General features: G+C 49.4%; 1 protein-coding gene across 3 annotated transcripts in view; it reads right to left on the bottom strand.

Moving 5' to 3' along the window:
* The window catches only part of NFATC1 (nuclear factor of activated T cells 1), a 106,886-nt gene that overhangs the window by 52,118 nt on the left and 36,918 nt on the right, over positions 1 to 17,850 (bottom strand). For all 3 annotated transcript variants that reach the window (XM_080919904.1, XM_080919902.1, XM_080919903.1), the window contains exons 4-6: positions 8,063 to 8,265; positions 6,444 to 6,616; positions 4,708 to 4,848 (exon numbers count right to left, since the gene is read on the bottom strand). In XM_080919904.1, coding sequence (XP_080776030.1) covers positions 4,708 to 4,848; positions 6,444 to 6,616; positions 8,063 to 8,265 — 517 coding nt within the window. The remainder of the gene's footprint in view (positions 1 to 4,707; positions 4,849 to 6,443; positions 6,617 to 8,062; positions 8,266 to 17,850) is intronic.

The following is a 17,850-nucleotide window of genomic DNA, read 5'->3' on the forward strand; positions in this document are numbered from 1 at the left end:
CTTGTCAGCTATACTGCACTGGGCTGGAGCCCCAGGGCTCCCAGCTATTTCATATTATACTCTTGCCAGAAGCAGGTACCACAGGGGTCCCTTGAAACTCCTAACATTAACAAGCAGGCTGAAAGCCTAGGGATACACAGAGCACACAGGGCACGTGCAGTCTAGGTCCCTAACCCTCTCAGGGCCCTGCTGTCTTCAGCTGCCCAGAGGTTTCTCCTCCGCAGCTTAGCACCTTCTCCTCTGGCAAGCCCTGGGACCAGCTGTGTCCCCAGAGACACACAAACGATGATGTCTGTGCCCCGCCCTCCAGATCAGACAGGTGTCCCCCAGACTCCCCGGCTAGGGTTGAAAGGACGTGTGTACTTCCTGCTACACCTGTTCACAGCCAGGAGGCTCTGAGGCTGCCCTCTGACCCCAAGACCTCCCTCGATGCCATCGCAGCCCATATACACGGGTGTTCAAGCCGCCCTACTCCGGGAGGACAAGGGAAGTCAGCTCAGAAAGAAGTGGAATCTCCATCCAAACATCACTTATGTCAGAGGGACGGATATGCACATCTAGCTGGCCTCGCTTGCCTTCCTGTGCCCAGTGACACCTTTGTATTGCTTCACAAGCTCTGCTACCTTCTGCTCCACTATCAGCCTACCCACTTCTGTGTCCCTTGCACCTAAACCTTCTGAAGGAGAGGGAAGGAAGGAAGGGTCCGTCTGGGAAAGCAGATCTGTTGGCAGCAAAGCATGCCAGGTCAGTGTCCTGAGGACAGACTTGACTCAGGACACACAAGAGCATGGTGACCAAAGAGCAAGTGTAGAAGATGAAGCGAGGAGGGTCAGGTGTCACCTGTCTGTATTGGGGTTTGGGACACCTAGGTTTTAGCTTCACTGCAGTAACGGACACCCAGATAGACTTCACTATGCTTTTAAACAGAGCTACGTGTGATGCCAACACACAGAGCCTGCGTTCCCTTAGAAACCAGCGCCCTCTGTTCACCTTGGGTCAGCCTCCAAAGAAGATTAGCAGAGCTCAGGAGGATGACTATGACTCCACAGCTCAGGCACCAACATGCTGTCACTTAACACAAACATGCCATCCAGCTGCAGAGCTGAGGACGCAGCCACACTTGGGGGAAGAGCTGGCCTGTCATCTCCCATGCCAGAACCTTCAGCACTTGAATGGATGGACCAGGATGCTGCCAGAGCATCTGACAGGATGGGACGTGTGGCCCTGTGTGTCAAGTGCCCTCAGACCTCACTTACTACCTCTGCTTCCTGGAAAAAAAATATTCTCCAAGGATTTCCATGATCAGTCAGTACTCCCTGATGCTCGGGGATGAACTCTTGTCCCTTGAAAGAAAGTCTCATTCCAGCCAGTAATCAGTTGGTACTCCTGGTGGGAGAAGGAGGCCTGAGAGAAGTCTTAACCTTGCCGATAAGGATAAGCCAGGGCCATGTTGCTTGGTACCAACCCCCCCACCCCTGCCCTCCACCTGGAGGTCATTAGTGAACGGCCAAGGAAGGCACTAGCTCAGGGGGCCATTGTAATGACTTTCCTCTGCTGCTGAGCGCAGTGGCAGGGTGTAGTGTGCATAGTACAGGAGCTGGCAACTGGCTCTGTTACCCATGTTATCCAAGTCACTCCAGCAGAGCAGCACCCACTCCCACAGCACTCCTGCCAGGGGAACTCTTCTGACAGATGCACAGAACCTTTGAGTCATTGAACACTGTGACCCAGAGCACTGGATGATGGTCCACAGGGCACCCGTGATTCAGGCATCCTGCATCACACGGGGAAGACACATTAGAGTCAATCCCCCTGGCTATAGTCCTGATTGGCTGACTCAACAGTGTCCACAGCAGTCAGAGCCACAAGGATGGCCCCTTCCAGAAAGGCCAGCCCCACCTGCTCAGCTCACAGCTTCCACACAGCTGTTTCTCCTCACATCCAAATGTTAGCTTCTGCAAGCAGTGGCTTAAAAACAACTTGGCCCATGGGAAGAACAACATTATCAACCAACCAACCCCTCCAGAGCTCCCAGGGACTAAAACACCATCCAATGAGCACACATGGAGAGACTCATGACTCCAGTTGCATACATAGCAGAGGATGGCATTGTCTGGCATCAATGGAAAGAGTGTTTTTTGGTTCAGTGAAGGCTCATTTTCCCAGTGTAGGGGAATGCCAAGGTGCTGAGGTGGGAGAGGGTGGTTAGGAGAGGGAGTGTCTTCATGGAAGCAAGAGGAAGGGGAGGGGACTGGGAGATGGGGTGAAAGGGGATAACATTTGAAATGTAAATACAGAGAATATCCAATAAAAAGGATAAAAAACAAACCAGAACTTGAACCAGGCACACTATCAGAAGATGAGAGTCCAGTTGTGCTTGTAATTCAAACTGAGCTTACTGGTTTGTCAAAAACGACTAGGAAAAGCTTGTCCCTACGAGCCTTGCACGGTGTGGTAGGTTAGGGATGACATTTGCTTAGAAAACCAAAGGCAAAGGAAGAGAACCTTGCAGATATCGGTTTCCTTCCCTCAGAAAAACACTATTTGCATGTACACACCTGAGTGCATACGCAAATAATCTAATTATATAAAAAAAGAAACATTGTTGTCTAGACACAGAACTGTAGTGTTCCCCCACTTCAAAGTTCTCAGTGTCATCTGCATTTGTGACATTACTCACTTATGACATGCCTTACGCATAGACATCACTTGCAACCTGTGAGAGTAGGTCAGGGACCCAGCCTTAGCTTTATGGTAGGAATAATCCAGTGAAGGAGCAACAGGGCTTCCAGCAGGATGAGGTGGGGGAGGTCAGCAGTGGGCCACTCAGTAGTCAGGAGGATGCATTTGGCTGCTGAACCTTTCTGTCACACCATGACAGGCTCCGACCCAGCTGCTTACTCTAGGCCGCAGGCACGAGCTACCGAGTTTACAGCTGTGGTCAGTTTGCTTGTGTGGAAGGCACCTCCCCAGATCTCCCCATCTTGAAGAACCATAAACAGATAGGAAAGTTGTCTGGACCCTGCCTTGTGACAAAGCCAGAGGAGTCTGGGGCTCCCCTTGACCTGAGTCCAGCGATCTCTTGACCTGAGTCCAGTGCAAAGTCTTCTGTCTAGTGCTTCTTGTCTGACAGGTAGGCATGCCTGAGGCTCCGAAAGTCAAATAATTTCAGAATTAACCTCCCCAGAGAAGGGTGTGGGCACTGCAAATTCTCTTTATCATTGCACTTAGTTGGGTTTTATTTATGATTTACAACATATTTTCCAATTATATGAATGATTACAGAGGCATGCCGGGTTCAGTGTAAAAGCCTGTGTTGATTGAAGTGCTTATGTTTCCCATGAATGGTACAAAATCAAGATCCTATTATGAAGGCTATTGAATGCCTCGGTGCTTTCCAATGATTAGGGTAAGCGTGGACTGGCCGCCTCCAAGGAAACAGCAGTGGTAAGAATGAAAAGCAGGAAAAGCTCCCACATCCCTAGCCTCGAGGAGATACTGCCCCAGCTCCATTGTGGGCAGGCCATGGCGTCCAATAACCACATCTGGAAGAGGACCTGGGTCTAAAGTTCCGAACTCTGTACAGCCTTCATAGAGGAGATGCTGAAGTGAGGCAGACACCCTCTGGTCAGTGCACACCTGCCCACAGCCACCTGAGAGGCTGTCTCCCAGCCTGCCCTGTGGTCTTGAGCCCAACAGCCTCTCTGGTGCATACAGCTCTACCAAGTTGGAGCCAGAAAGGGCCCCACTGTTCCAGAAAGAATGAGCGCCCGGGATCAACCCTAGGTGTTAAGAAAATGCACAGTCCTCAGGACACCAGCCCTTCTGAGCTCACCCCTGGCATCTGCAAACAATAAGACAGTTTTGTTGTGGGCTCCTGGGAGCAGAAAACTACAGCTTCAAGGGGCCATGCTATGCTCTGCTTTCTCATGATGACCTTTGTGCATTATGGGAGTCTGTGGAGATAGAGATATCTCTCACACTCTCTCTCTCTCTCTCTCTCTCTCTCTCACACACACACACACACACACACATACACACATGCATGCACACTTGCACACATTCACTCATACAATATACTCACACACAAATACATACACATGCACACTTACACAGATGCACTCACACAACACACACACATACACGCACAGGGCTGCGACACTGAAGGTCCCAGTGACAGAGATTAGCAGCCTAAGCTGTGCTGGCCCATGAAATGGACACCAAAGGTCAACAGGTCCAGACTTCTATCCACTCTGGTACTCACTGGCAGAAGCCAAGGGAGTGCTCTCCGCTCCTCTCTCTCTCTCTCTCTCTCTCTCTCTGTCTCAGAGGGGAGGGAGAGAGGAAAAGTCAGGATAAAGGGCTGGGCAGAGTTCTAAACAGATGCCAGGCCTGGTGCTCCCTCCAGGTGACCAGATGACCCTAGCAAGTCAGTGCTTTCCAACACCAGCCTATAGGCTTTCCTAACACACACTTTCAAAAGTCTGGGCCTAGAGACGCCAAAGCTGAACTTTGACCTAACTTTCAGCAATACAAAAACTCAAAGGGGGTGAAATCATGGGCCCCTCAGAGCTCCTGTCAGCTAACCGATTGTGCGATGACCAGACACACTCATGCAGATGGGTCATGCCAAGGGGAGGGTCCATATCTTGCCAACCAGGAGCCAGATCCCGAAGGACCTTACCCAGGCCATCCTGAAGAACATACCTGGAGCCTTCTCCACGAAAATGACTTTGGAGTCTTGCAGAAAGTTATGGCCGGACAGCACCATCTTCTTCCCACCAATGACTGGGTAGCTGTCTGTGCTCTGCTTCTCCACGAGGGGCAGTTCCTGGGCCGACCGCTGGGCTGTGTCAGAGGAGGTAACAGTGAGTAAAACCACATCTTTTCTGCCTGGAAGAATCCTAGCTGGGATGCTGGTCCTCACTCGCTGCCATTTGACATAACTGTTCGGATTCACTGAGGACTGACCAAGCTTTGAACTTGCAGAAGGTCTCAAACCATATTATGTGGAAGACCGTCGGTGTGCTGCTCCGATATTGTCAGGAGCGTAGCAAACCCTTCAGGACACGATCCATATAGTAGGAATGGAACATTCTCCTCAGAAGCTGCAAACAATAGGAACTCTGGCTTCTAAGGCTGGCTCCTGGACTGAAAGGGCAGCAAGGCCCTTGGAAGAGCTGGATGGGAGAGTCCCAGTGCTAGACTGTGCCAGGAGACGGCAAAGTGGAAAGCTTGGCAGGCAGAGGGAGAGACCCACTGAGGTATCAGCAACTTTATGAGTGTGGCAGATGGGGACAGAGGGCAGAGTCACAGACGTCAGTGTGAGTGACTAAGAAAGACTCAGCTTGTTCCAGGGAAAGCAAGGATTAGTTAGTGGACACAGTGGACCTGGTCCACATTCCAGGGGACACTGACTGCAGAACTGCCTGCAGAACTCGGGAGTTCAGTGTGGAAGTAAAGGCCCCATGGTGGGAGTCTCAGGAGACAAAGCTACAAGAGCTGGGGAAGAGACACGGTCTGACAGCACGGGAGAGGGCAGCAGGGGCTGGCCAAGACCGTGTCTCCTCAGAGGTCTGGCTGACCCCACATGAGTGACGGCCTCAGATGGTGGGAGTGGGGTGCAGGGGCTGAGAGTATGGACCCTGACAGGTTGCTGGTGACATGGCTTGCTAACAAGCAGGACAGAGGAAGGTGGTAGCCCTACCTGTTCCTTTATAGGGCCAAGGAGCCCTTAGCCACATCTGGTGGCCATCTCACACATTAAAAGCAAAACTTGGGACCACCAAGGACAATGAATTGTTGTGGTGACTTACACACACAAATACATGCATACACACACACATATACATGCACACATAGGTGCACACACAGGTTCACACATATGTGTACACAGGCACACACATACATGTACACATATGGACACACATGCATGCACACACACACCTCTGCACATACACTCACACAGACTGGGGAGGAGGAATAGAGACTAGAAGCAAAGGAGAGTATGGGAAAGCTGCAAAAAGGAGAGCAGAGGAGAAAGGAGAAGAGAAACTGGGTAGGGACGAGAGAAGAGGAGGGGAAAATAGAAGAGAAAGAGAAGGAATTGTTTTGGTTTATCCAGTCAGAACCAAACTTCCTCTTCTTAATTTCCCTCAAAATAAAAATAAACAGGGAATAAATACAGATATGGTCAACGTAACTCTGCCCCACAACAAACTTTGTGTTTTACTAATGTAGTTGCCAGGACCAGGAATGCTGTGTCCTTTGGTCAGATTCTAACCAGCACCCAGCTGCACGCGGGCATTTGTATCCCAGCCAGACACAGAAGTCGGGTCTCCTAAGAGGGACCATATTTCCCAGGGAGCTCACTGAAGTCCTGCGCCCGTTAATGGTACAGTTCCATGCAACAGTTACTCCTTACAGCATAGTCTGCTACTTACAGCACTCGATAGGGTTTGAGGCCACCTGGAGAGACAGTGTCCGGCCATTGGGCTGTGGGATGTGAACTCGGAAGACCAGCCGCACCCTGGTGTTCTTCCTCCCGATGTCTGTCTCCCCTTTCCTCAGCTCAATGTCCGAGTTTCTGAGCTTCAAGATCCCTGCGCAGTCGATGCTGCAGGAAACAGAGGCCGTGGCTTGACTTTATGACCCAGCACCGAGCAAGAGGCTAGACCTAAGCCTTCCTGCTGGACACCCCAGCCCCACCTCCCCGAGGAGAAGCCCATGGAAGATTCGAGCATCCACACTTCCAGCGGTGTGGGAACTGTGTAGCTGTGTAGACTGCAGTCTCCTCCTGGAAACCAGACATCTCCGACCCTGCTGAGGATGTGTCAGACCAGCTGGGAGAGGAGAGGCCTTCAAAGCTGTGCCTCCTTTGTGTCCTGCAGCATTCTAGCCAATGTGATTCGGGGCTCAGACATTATTCTCTTGTTCACTTTAATACCTTTTGTGATTTGTGAAACTTGTCTTCCAGGATTTCACACAACTTCGTTTTACTTCATAATTTCATTCAAATCTACAGTCTGGTGTCTTGATATAATAAAAGGAAGACTTTTTCTAGGGCTCTGTCCTGTCCTTGGGAAATTTGGGTTCTATAACTGGAGAAGAAAACCCAAGGGCTGACAATGAAGTCCTGGAGGGTGGATCCCTCAGGTTCGTGAGAAGCTGACGCACAAAGAATGCTTTCCCCTTTGTCACTAACTTAACCGGATTAACGCTATAAGGAACTTATCAAAGAACACACAAGGTGCTAAGTGACACAGCCCTGCCTTCTGGTCTCATCTCCTGGACTTCACTCGGACCCCCAAACTCACTCATGCACCGCAGCCTTTGCCTGTACAGCCCGGGGTCTCATACAAACAGGTCCCAGCTTCACGTCACTTCAGAGACACCAAGCCCTCCAGTCTGCTCTGTGTCTGGTTTGTTTGTCTGTTCTCCTCATGGCCACCTCACCCTCTGCCTGGACACCTGCTTATGTGTGTGTTTCTGTCTGTCCTCACCCTGGGTCTGGTGCAGTGCGTCTCCCACGGGACATATCAGAACACACGTTTTCTCAGCTCCATTCACAGTTCAGGGCGCTCACATCATGGGATCGAGCCCCAGTCGATATTAAGTGATGTGCAGGGAGCTCTTAGTAAATCCCTTTCTAAGTTAACCGTGTGCCATAGGGGCTTTGCACGCCAGAACTGGCCCCATCAGCCACACTGGCAGCTCTAACAATTCAGAAGAATATCCCACCCTACCTGTTCCGTGTTTATTTCAACCATTCCTTGAATGAATGGGGCTGCCTTCAGGAGTAAACAGGTGTTGTGTTTAGGAACTAAATGCGGGCCCTGGGAGCAGCGTTTACAGCTATGTGACTGAGACACTTGTAGGTGCCGTAACACGCAACACCTGAAAACCCAGAAAGAGGGAAATCTGCCAACGCAAATATCTGTAAAGTTTTTTCAGGCACAAGACACAGGACCTGGGGCTTGGGAGCAGGGGGGAGGGCTAAGCATCAGGCTCTGGGCAGAGCAGCAGGAGCCTGCCCCTCAGGCACAGCCCCCAGTCCACTTACATGGCTCGCATGTTATTTTCTGGAAGCAATGGGATCTCCAGGACTTTGGTGTTAGACAGGATGGCCTCGTGGCTGGTGGTAGAGACAGTCTTCCCCGTGATCCGGTGGACCTGGTAGAAGGCATGGGGCCGCAGCAGACGGTCATCAGCCGTCCCAATGAACAGCTGTAGCGTGAGAGGCTCATTTTCCAAGTAACCATGTAGCTGGCAAGAAAACAAAAGACTCCCAGTAAGTAAGCACCAAGCACATAAACTGCTGGGAACCAACTGTTTGTCCAAAGACTCTGGCTCAGAAGGAAAGCTGTGCCCAAAGCTCAGTGTCCAGTGTCTAGTCCCTCAGCTTTGTGTGATGTAATATTAATGCTTCTTGAAACTATAAATAGAAAATGCAGCTAGGCATAGTAGTGCACACCTTTAATCCCAGCTCTTGGGAAGGAGAGGCAGGCAGATCTCTTAGCTCACAGCCAGACTGGTCTACAGAGTATCAGGATAGCCAGGGCTACTCAATGAAGACACCATCCCAAAAAATAAAACAAACAAACAAACAAACCTCATTATCCTAAAGGCCCAGGGAACATAGATTAGGATCTGAGCACTTTGAGTCCTATTTTTAAACAAGCTCAACACACGTTCGCATACATGCACCAGTGTACAAATGCCCACCTCACATATGCCTTCACACATGTATAACCAGGCAGGCAATATGCACATGGGTTCACATGCACACCCAGAGGCAGTGTGAACACTTGCACACCATCACACAGACACACACACACAACATTGCACATACATCACAAACAAAAATTATACACAGCTACACATGTACAATGTTATCCATGCACATATACAAAGGCAGCTTACACACCATTCCAACACTACAAGCACCAGTGACAATACAAACTCGCATGCTCACCTCTCTCCAGGTGAGGCTGCTAACGAAGGACCACAAGACTCTAACAAGCCTGATGGACTGTGGCATTCCAGCCTACATCAATCCTGTGGGGGCTTTCTAACTGGCTTCTGAGACAGGAACGTCCTTCCAAGCAGGTGAGCAGAAGGAGGTGGCTGGACTGTCTATGGTGCCATTGCCTCCAGAACTGGAGAGCTTGGGCTTTTCAGGCTTCCCCAAATCAGCCCTGCACATCCCCCAAAGACAGGCTTATTCTCCCACATTCAGTCATGGTACAAGTGAGCAGACTACTCACTCGCTTGTGACTGGTATCATGCATGCATTTACCATAAACACAGCAACACACACTCGCATATGCACACACACACACATACACACACACACACACACACATACACACACACACACACACACACACACACACACACACCACACATACAGACACACCACACACACACACACAAACATACACACACCAAACTGTGTCTAGGCCATCCTTTCACAACTGTCCTGTGTACCTCTCCTTCTGAAAGAGGTGGGGGCAGATGTCCTGTCAACACCAGTTTCATGGCTCACCCCACCAGAGTATCTTGTGAACAGAGATCTATCTTGTGAACAGAGTATATATCTTGTGAACAGAGATCTATCTTGTAAACAGAGTATATATCTTGTGAACAGAGTATATATCTTGTGAACAAAGTATCTTGTGAACAGAATATCTTATGAACAGAGTATCTTGTGAACAGAGTATCTTGTGAACAGAGATCTATCTTGTGGACCAAGTATATATCTTGTGAACAGAGTATATATCTTGTGAACAAAATATCTTTTGAACAGAGTATCTTATGAACAGAGTATCTTGTTAACAGAGTATCTTGTGAACAGAGCATCTACCTTGTGAACAGAATATCTATCTTATGAACAGAGTATCTTGCCCACAGGATAAGACGCAGAGAAATGGCCCCATGCTTGTAGGCACCATCCTTTCCACCACATCTACATAACTCAAAGAAGGACACATCAACTCTGTGCTTCTTGGCCACAGGTGGGTGACCTACATTGCAGGGGACATCTAAAAATTCAGCCCTTGTACTAGGAAACAGATAAACAACAAGACTTTGAAAGTGGGGTCACCAGAGCTATCATTCTAGATGCCAACCTTGCTGCCCTTTGACCCCAATGTCTTCCTTCTTTCAATGACTACTCATTAGCACCGTGTGTCACATGTCCACCACTGCACTGGTCATCAGCTAACAAATGTTGGGGCCAACACATTTTATCCTCAGCGACTGTGGACAAAGGGGGGTCCATTCATGCTGGTGGGAAGGTGTCTTCAAGGCTCTGTGAGGACAGGGGAGGATTGTGACCAGACTCCAATGCCACAAAGCCTAAGAACTTAGTTCTGTCGACAGTGGTCACACTCCTACTGTTCTTGTGATCTCTCATCTCACTGGACTAATTTCGAAGTTTTCAAACTATGACACGGTGACACCAGAGTCAAACTATTCTCTCCTCTGGCAAGGGATAGCCACAAAATGCATACAAACACCAGTGTTGTCACCAAAAGGCCATCAAGCCAAAGGGCCAAGAGCCTGCAGCCTTCGTCAAACCCACAATGAGTGTTCAGGCCACTTTCTCAGGCAGGTATCGGAGCCCCTCACAGTGCAAGTGATATGCCTGCACAGGGTGACCCTGGTCCCACCCACAGAGGATCCTAGAATCATCTGTTAGAAGGAAAGACTCGTACAAGCTAAACAGAGTCCTGCTGCCATGACTTTGGCTCCTCTGCTTCATCCTCAAAGCCTCATCCCCCATCCCATTATTCTATTCAGAATCCTGAGATCTGCCCACCTCTTGCACCATCCTTGCAATGCCCCATAGATCCCTGCTGCCATGAAATAAGCCTGGGTTGGATGATATACACTGTAGGACGTCAGAAGCCACCTGTGCCTGCGATGCTGTGCCAGGACCCAGTTGATGACTAATATCCTCCTCTGGTTACTGTCTTTCACTCTGTCAGGGGATAAGCCCACAACCCCTCATGCAAACCACAAAGGAATGACCTGGCCGCCAGGTAGGCAGTAGGAATGAGGGCTTGAACATGGAACTCAGAGCCGAGTGTGATTAAGGCCTGGGATGAGTTTCGGGATGCTAGGTGATTGATATTAGCAACACAAAATAGGAGGGTGGTGAACAGCGCCCCACCAGAAAGCACCGAGCACTCTTCAAGAATCCTGCAGCAGAGAGGGTGAAGGTCTGTGGTAGAAATGGGAGGGAGACTCAGCAGCAAGAGGTAGACGCACAGATTCTTTGGAAGGGAACGGAGGTATCCAGAAGAGAGGAGTAGAGGACCCCAGGCTCCACCCACTACTGCTTGTCTCTCTGATGTAATCCCAACCTTTTGGGATGGTAGGGATTTATGCCTTTCATTTTAAAGCATTGGAAAAAAGCAATGAAACCTAGAAGCAGGGACCAGAAAAGTCAGACAGTGCAATTAGCCACTGCTGGATTTTGATGTGGGCCGTGGGTATTGGGGTTTTACAAGGCACTGGGCCTCTCCCGTGTCCCTCATGCAAAGGTCTCAGCCACTGCCTCTGGCCTGATCTATGCCGGTGGCTCATTAGGAGAGGCGTGGGCAGTTCATGGCTTTCATTAGGTCCTGTGATCCACCAGCATGTGGCCCATGATCCCTGCCAGCCCTACCTCAGGATGAAAGGGCTGGGGACCAGGACTGTACTTCAAACAGGTACAGCCCGAATGCTCAAGTTCATTGGGCAGCAGCAGGAACAATGTGCTCTCCACTTGTCAGAGGTTAATGGGGCAGAGGCCCAGGGCTGTGTTGCCTTAATAAGCCAGGGGGGCAGGTGGAGCAGTGCTCACCTCTGACGGCTGGAACGAAAGCAGACTGCTTCCACATGGAGGCTGGCACACCTCCACGTGGGCTTGGGAGGAACTCTGTCCTCTTCCTGCCGAGTTGGCACAAGGTGACAGACACTGGCTAAGGCAAAAATGAGAGCAATTCTGAGGCTGCTCCTGCAGCCCACCTTATTGCTTCAACAAAAACCTTCTCCTTTCCCAGCTCAAAGCCTTGGAGGCAAGCTGGAACAACTTTCTGTGAGCCCACAGACTCCTTCCCAGACCAAGAGACTCCTTAGTACAGGCACAAAGTTTAGACTTGAGGGTAAGAAATGACCCAGCAACTCCTGTGCCCATCCACCCAGAGAACCCACAGCACAGCTGGACCCACAGGACTGAGCTCCACACTGTTTCTGTTAGGGAAAGAAACAGACGATCACCTGATTCCCTTAAAGGGACTGCATTTCTGAATTTGAGTTCCCAGAAAACAATCCCACTGGGTGGCCCATTACTGACAGGTAGGAAGCTGAGGGCCAGAGAGGGGGCTCACCCTAGTTCACGTCTGAGATTTAAGGAAAGCTGTGGGCTGAGAACACCAGAAACAGACAGGACAGTGCTGAATAAGGAGTTCACAGCAGACTGCATGCTGAAGAGGCTGATCAGAACAGCCCAGTGGTCCCCATCCAACGCCATGCAGATGTCACAACTCGGTACACAAGAGTCTGCGTTGCAAAGATGGAGGGGTAACTCTTGCAATGTCCTGAATATGCAGCCCACCCACTCCCTGACACTAGTAGGTGGTTCTGAGAGGTCTTTGCCTCCCCAGGCCTCTGTCTCATTATGCGTACTGCTGAGTAATTAATGCTCATGTCCTGTGACAAGCCCTAGATGCATGGAGCACAGCCAGCAGAGACTGACCGTCATGGGTTGGTGTTGCTTATGAGTGTCAAGGAGGAGCCCTGCACGAGACGGTCTTCATGGCCGGTGCAGGTGGCAGTGTTGTTGTTCCTGACTACACACACACTCACAGACATGTAGCTTGTGTACTTTGTATACTGAGTCAGCTTGGAAGGAATTCTCTCTGGGCTTGGATCAATAGTTTGGGGCAAGGCACCTGTGTAGATTTATGTTAAGGTGATACATGATTGGACAGGAGAGAGATGGGTGGGGGAAGGTCAAGGAACGGAAGTGGAGGCAGGAGGCAGAAGAAGATTCCTGGGGGAATCAAGATGGAGCTGGAGAAGAAGGATCTAGATTCAGGTGGACTTAATTGGCGCTAGGAAGATATGAGTATTTTAATGGCTTCTATGGGTCTTTTTATCTCATATAGAAGGGTAGTTTGTATTGTTGTCCATTGGATGTTAGGTTATTGTGCAGAGAGTTTGTGGATTGAGAACTTCATATATAAACCTGCTTGAAAAGATACCGGACTTTTGAGTCATGTTTGTACCGGGCAATGAAGGAAATAAAGACTCCGGGGCGGTCATATCTACCCAGGATAGAAACAACAGGGGTGGTGGAGTGAACCAGGCCTAAGTTCTTAGAGGCAGCCTGGAGAGCCAAGTGGTGTGGGGACCACATGTGTATTCTCAGCTCCCTGACATCCTCAGAGTGAGACCTCAGGGGCGGATAAAAGGTTAATCCATCCACTTAATATTTACCGCAACACACCTGTTCCTATTTTGTGACATAGTCACATCATACATGAGCTAGACTTTTGATTTACCTGTGCAGATACTGTTGTGTGGGCTGTGTGCCGGGGCACCTGTGCGAGTATAAAAGGTGCCTGTTGACCATAGGTCCCTGGTCATCCTGAGACAGCAACAGCCTTGATTAAGGCTGGTAGAGCCAGAAAGCACAGGACATTTCCCATCAGACTTCCCCATGCACTGTGGGCCTGGCTGACTAAAACAATACTGCAGACACCACATACTGCCTCCCATCCGGAGTCATCAGCACAGAAAGCAACCTCTGCCACCCTCGGGCCAGTGATTCCATCTTTGTCTTAATCTGCAGGGACTGCAAAGCTGTGTGAACACAGAAGTCCTTGCAAACAGGATTCAGCAATCAAGGCTTGTTGGTACAGGCCCCTCAACATCTGGGGAGCCAGGCACTTGCTTCTTGCAGTGTGATGAATCTACTAAGAAACCACTAATCTATATTAGATTGGAATAGTTTTATAATATAAAATATAAAAAAAGAAGAAGAAATTCAGAGACAAATCATGCTAGCTGTCTCCTATCTTGTGAAATTTAACACAAGAATATATAGATAAATATGACCAAAACCTTCTCAGTGGGCAAGGCTGTGTGGCCCAGGGCTCTAGCCCAACCTGGCTCGGGTCAGATGACTTTTAAATGACAACTCAAAATTCCCCCAGGACCCCTGCTACGACAGGTTAAGGCTCGGAAGGCAGTGCACACGGTATAATTTTACCTTTTAGAAACATGCCATTTCAGTGAAAATAGGAATATTTAAGGCTTATCCTGGGAGGTAAATATCTATTATTTAAGGCACGAAGTTCACTTAAGAAAAGAAATCTAAGCTACTTCACACATCCCCTGCATGGAGCCTCTGCCTCTGGCTCCTCACAGTGTCTGTCAGAACAACATTTATAAAGCTACCTGTCAGACCCAAGTCTTCTCTGCTTCCTCTAAACGAGACAAAACACATTATTCCATTTGCAAGGCATAAGCGTCCCCCAGTTTCCCCGCACATTAAAATGTTTGTTTTTAGCTCCTGTGCCACCTCAGCACTTACACAGGGAGATGACAGGCCGGCAGACTGATGGGGGACAACTTTACCCAGTGCTGGGGTCGGGCCAACACGCACAGCTTCATATGCAGTGGAGGAAGGTCTGAATTAACAGAGCCAATTAACTGATGAAACCCATTTGCCTTTCAGCCAGTCATTCTGACTTGGTTACTAAGCAAAGGACATCATCATGTGACATTCTTCCACCAAGACATAATGCGCACTTGAAATAATCAACTGAAAGGGAAATTTGCTCTTAAGTCCCTGAGTAACATTAGCATCCCATGATATCCCAGAAGACAAGAGAAATCAGCTCACAAATCGGTCTCAGTTTCCCTCCTTCTGGCTGGGGATCTCACCCAGGGTGGGTTTCACTATTTTTTAAACCTAAATTCCCTCTACTTGGTTAATTAAGAGTTCGTGTTGGACTCTCATTATCTCAGATTGTTTTCAGCCCCAATTCTTCATTACAAACGCCACTGCCTGGAGACATCTCTTCCAGACTCTGGAAGTTTTCTGTTATTGGAAGTTCTATTTCTCTCTCCTGGAGACTGCAGAGTACTGGTCTCCTGGCAGGGTACAGAGGCATCCTGGGACCTCACCGCTGCACCCATGGGAGCTAGATCTGACTCATCTTCCTGCCCCCACAGCCTGAGAGAGCAGGAGCCAAATGTCACTCTAGTGAGCTGGGGCTGTCACACCAGCCTTGGCTAGAGACCCAGACCCCTGGGGAGCTGCTGCTATTTAGGAAGAGTGACTACCTCAGAACAATCAGCATGGAAACCTCACCAGTTGAGGAACCGTTTGTCACTCCATGTGGCACTGAATGTATGTCTAGGAGGAAAGACATGGCCATTGAAGGCAGGACCCCTCATGGGTTCTCAGGAGGAGATTGAAAGTCTGAGAGCTAGGCCATGTGGTGCAGGCCTATAACCCCAGCCCGCAGTAGGCAGAGGCAGGAGGATCACATTCAAAGGCTCCATTCAAAGGCTCGATGGGTTCCCGAGTGAGCTCAAGGTCAGCTTGGACAACTCAAAAAGGGTCACCATGTCAGAATGGGAAGAATGAGGTTAGGAGCGTGGCATATACTGCAAAACCCGTAACAAAACCAGTTTCACATACTCGGCCACACGTGGAGGGACGGCAAGCAGACAGAGCTTGTCCTGTTCTGCAGAACCAGGAGGGCCGTTCTGCACTACTAGGTCCTCATTGTGTGAGCCACTGTGTCTCAGCAAATGCACAACTCAGGGAAAGCCAGGTCCTCTGAGTAGGGGCATCAGGACACAAGGCCTCAGGGCTTCCCCCTGAGACAGGCTCAGGCTGAGCTTCGGAGCACAGCTCGACAGGACAGAAGGCAGGAGTCACTGTCACTGCTCCTCAATGGAATCTGCTACCCACAGAATTTGTGCTAGTGTTTAGCTCTGTCTGGGGAAAAAAAAAATCCCTGACTTTCAAGGTACCATAGGTATGCGTGTGTGTGTGTGTGTGTGTGTGTGTGTGTGTGTGTGTGTGTGTGTGCGCGCGCACGCGCGCATGTGTCCTGATATATGTGACAAGTATACAACCATTTGTGTATGCTTATGCTTATACATGCATGCACTTATGAATTGGTGTAAATATGACCTGTGTAGAAACTGTGTACACATGTGTTATAAACATCTCTCTCTCTCTCTCTCTCTCTCTCTCTGTGTGTGTGTGTGTGTGTGGGTGGGTGTGTATGTGTGTGTATGCGCTCGTGTGTGTGTGTGTGTGTGTGTGTGTGTGTGTGTGTGTGGTCATTTTAGCCTATAGTGTATGAGCACATATGTATTTTGGAGCCTGTGCATTTGCTTCACGAATGTGTGCCCTAGATAAGCAAGCACAGGTTCATTAGAGTGTGAACACTTGATTGTGTGTGTGCACATACAGGTTCATTAGAGTGTGAGCACTTGATTGTGTGTGCACATACAGGTTTATTAGAGTGTGAGCACTTGATTGTGTGTGTGCACATACAGGTTCATTAGAGTGTGAGCACTTGATTGTGTGTGTACATACAGGTTCATTAGAGTGTGAGCACTTGATTGTGTGTGTACATACAGGTTCATTAGAGTGTGAGCACTTGATTTTGTGTGTGCACATATGAACCCACAGCAGTACTTAATTTATATCAAGTAATTGTAAAGACTCTTTCTATGAAGACAATTATAATAATGATCAAAATCACGTTTATAGGCACAGACAAATCTAGATCTACTAACATCCCTCAGATCCCAAGGGCTGATGGCCAGTACACACACGACCTTCAGAAGAAGTCTGAAGCTCAGGGCAGCACGAAGAAACTGTAAGACTTTCTCTAGTTTTCTAAGAAGGAAGAAAAAAAAGGATAAAAACAAAATAGGTGCATCTATGTAAATATTACAGGGCCGTAATTGCCAGAGGCCACACACTCCGGCGATGTTTGCCAGTCACTGATGCTGCTACGCCTTCATGGGGACTTGACTTCTATTGGCAAAGTCATTCCACCCTGCTGGGGCCTGAAGCTGTTCCAGGCTTCTAGTAATCAGTTCTTTAATTTACCCAAAAGTATGTCTTGGGGCTCAAGGAGTAGAGTGTCCACCTGGTATACCCAGAGACCCAAGCGTCATCTCCAACACAGTGAGCAATCTCCTCTGGAGACCGTCTGATGCTCCTGAAGTGCTGAGGAAAAGGCATGTGCTTGGCATCGGGCTCAAACATGCATCTCCCTCTTTTCAAAGGCCTTGGAATCCACCCCCACCTCCCAGAGCCTGCCCCGTCCCCAGCATCTGCGCGGTTTCTCACATTAAAGGTCCTAGTGCAGGTTTTCAAGGAGAAAGCCACACGCTGCAGTTTTCAGGAAGGGACTGTGAGCTCCGTGGCTCTCCTGCCGATCGAACGGACCCATCAGAGTTCAGATACGTGCAGATGCATCAAGTGGCATCTGTGCCATTCATGAGGTCAGAGTCCAGACTCACTTTCTTATAGGGTCCTGGAAAGCAAGCTTTGATCCCATCCCCAAAAAATAGCTCACTCACAAATTTCATGGTTCCCCTTCTAGGCTGAGGAAGGCTGAGGCAGATAGGAGGTGTGGAAGAGGGGACGCGGAAGGCTGAGAAGAAACTGGTCTCCTGGCATTTTTTCCCTGAGCCTCAGACCTCCATCAGATGTGAATTCTATGACCTGTCCACAGGTCAGAGTGGACAGCTAAGGAATGCTGCTCACAGCCACAGCAGGGTGTGTCTGGGTGTGGATCATAGGCCTACTCCTCAGGG

Source organism: Micromys minutus (assembly GCF_963924665.1).
Source record: "Micromys minutus genome assembly, chromosome: 8".
Taxonomy (NCBI): domain Eukaryota; kingdom Metazoa; phylum Chordata; class Mammalia; order Rodentia; family Muridae; genus Micromys; species Micromys minutus.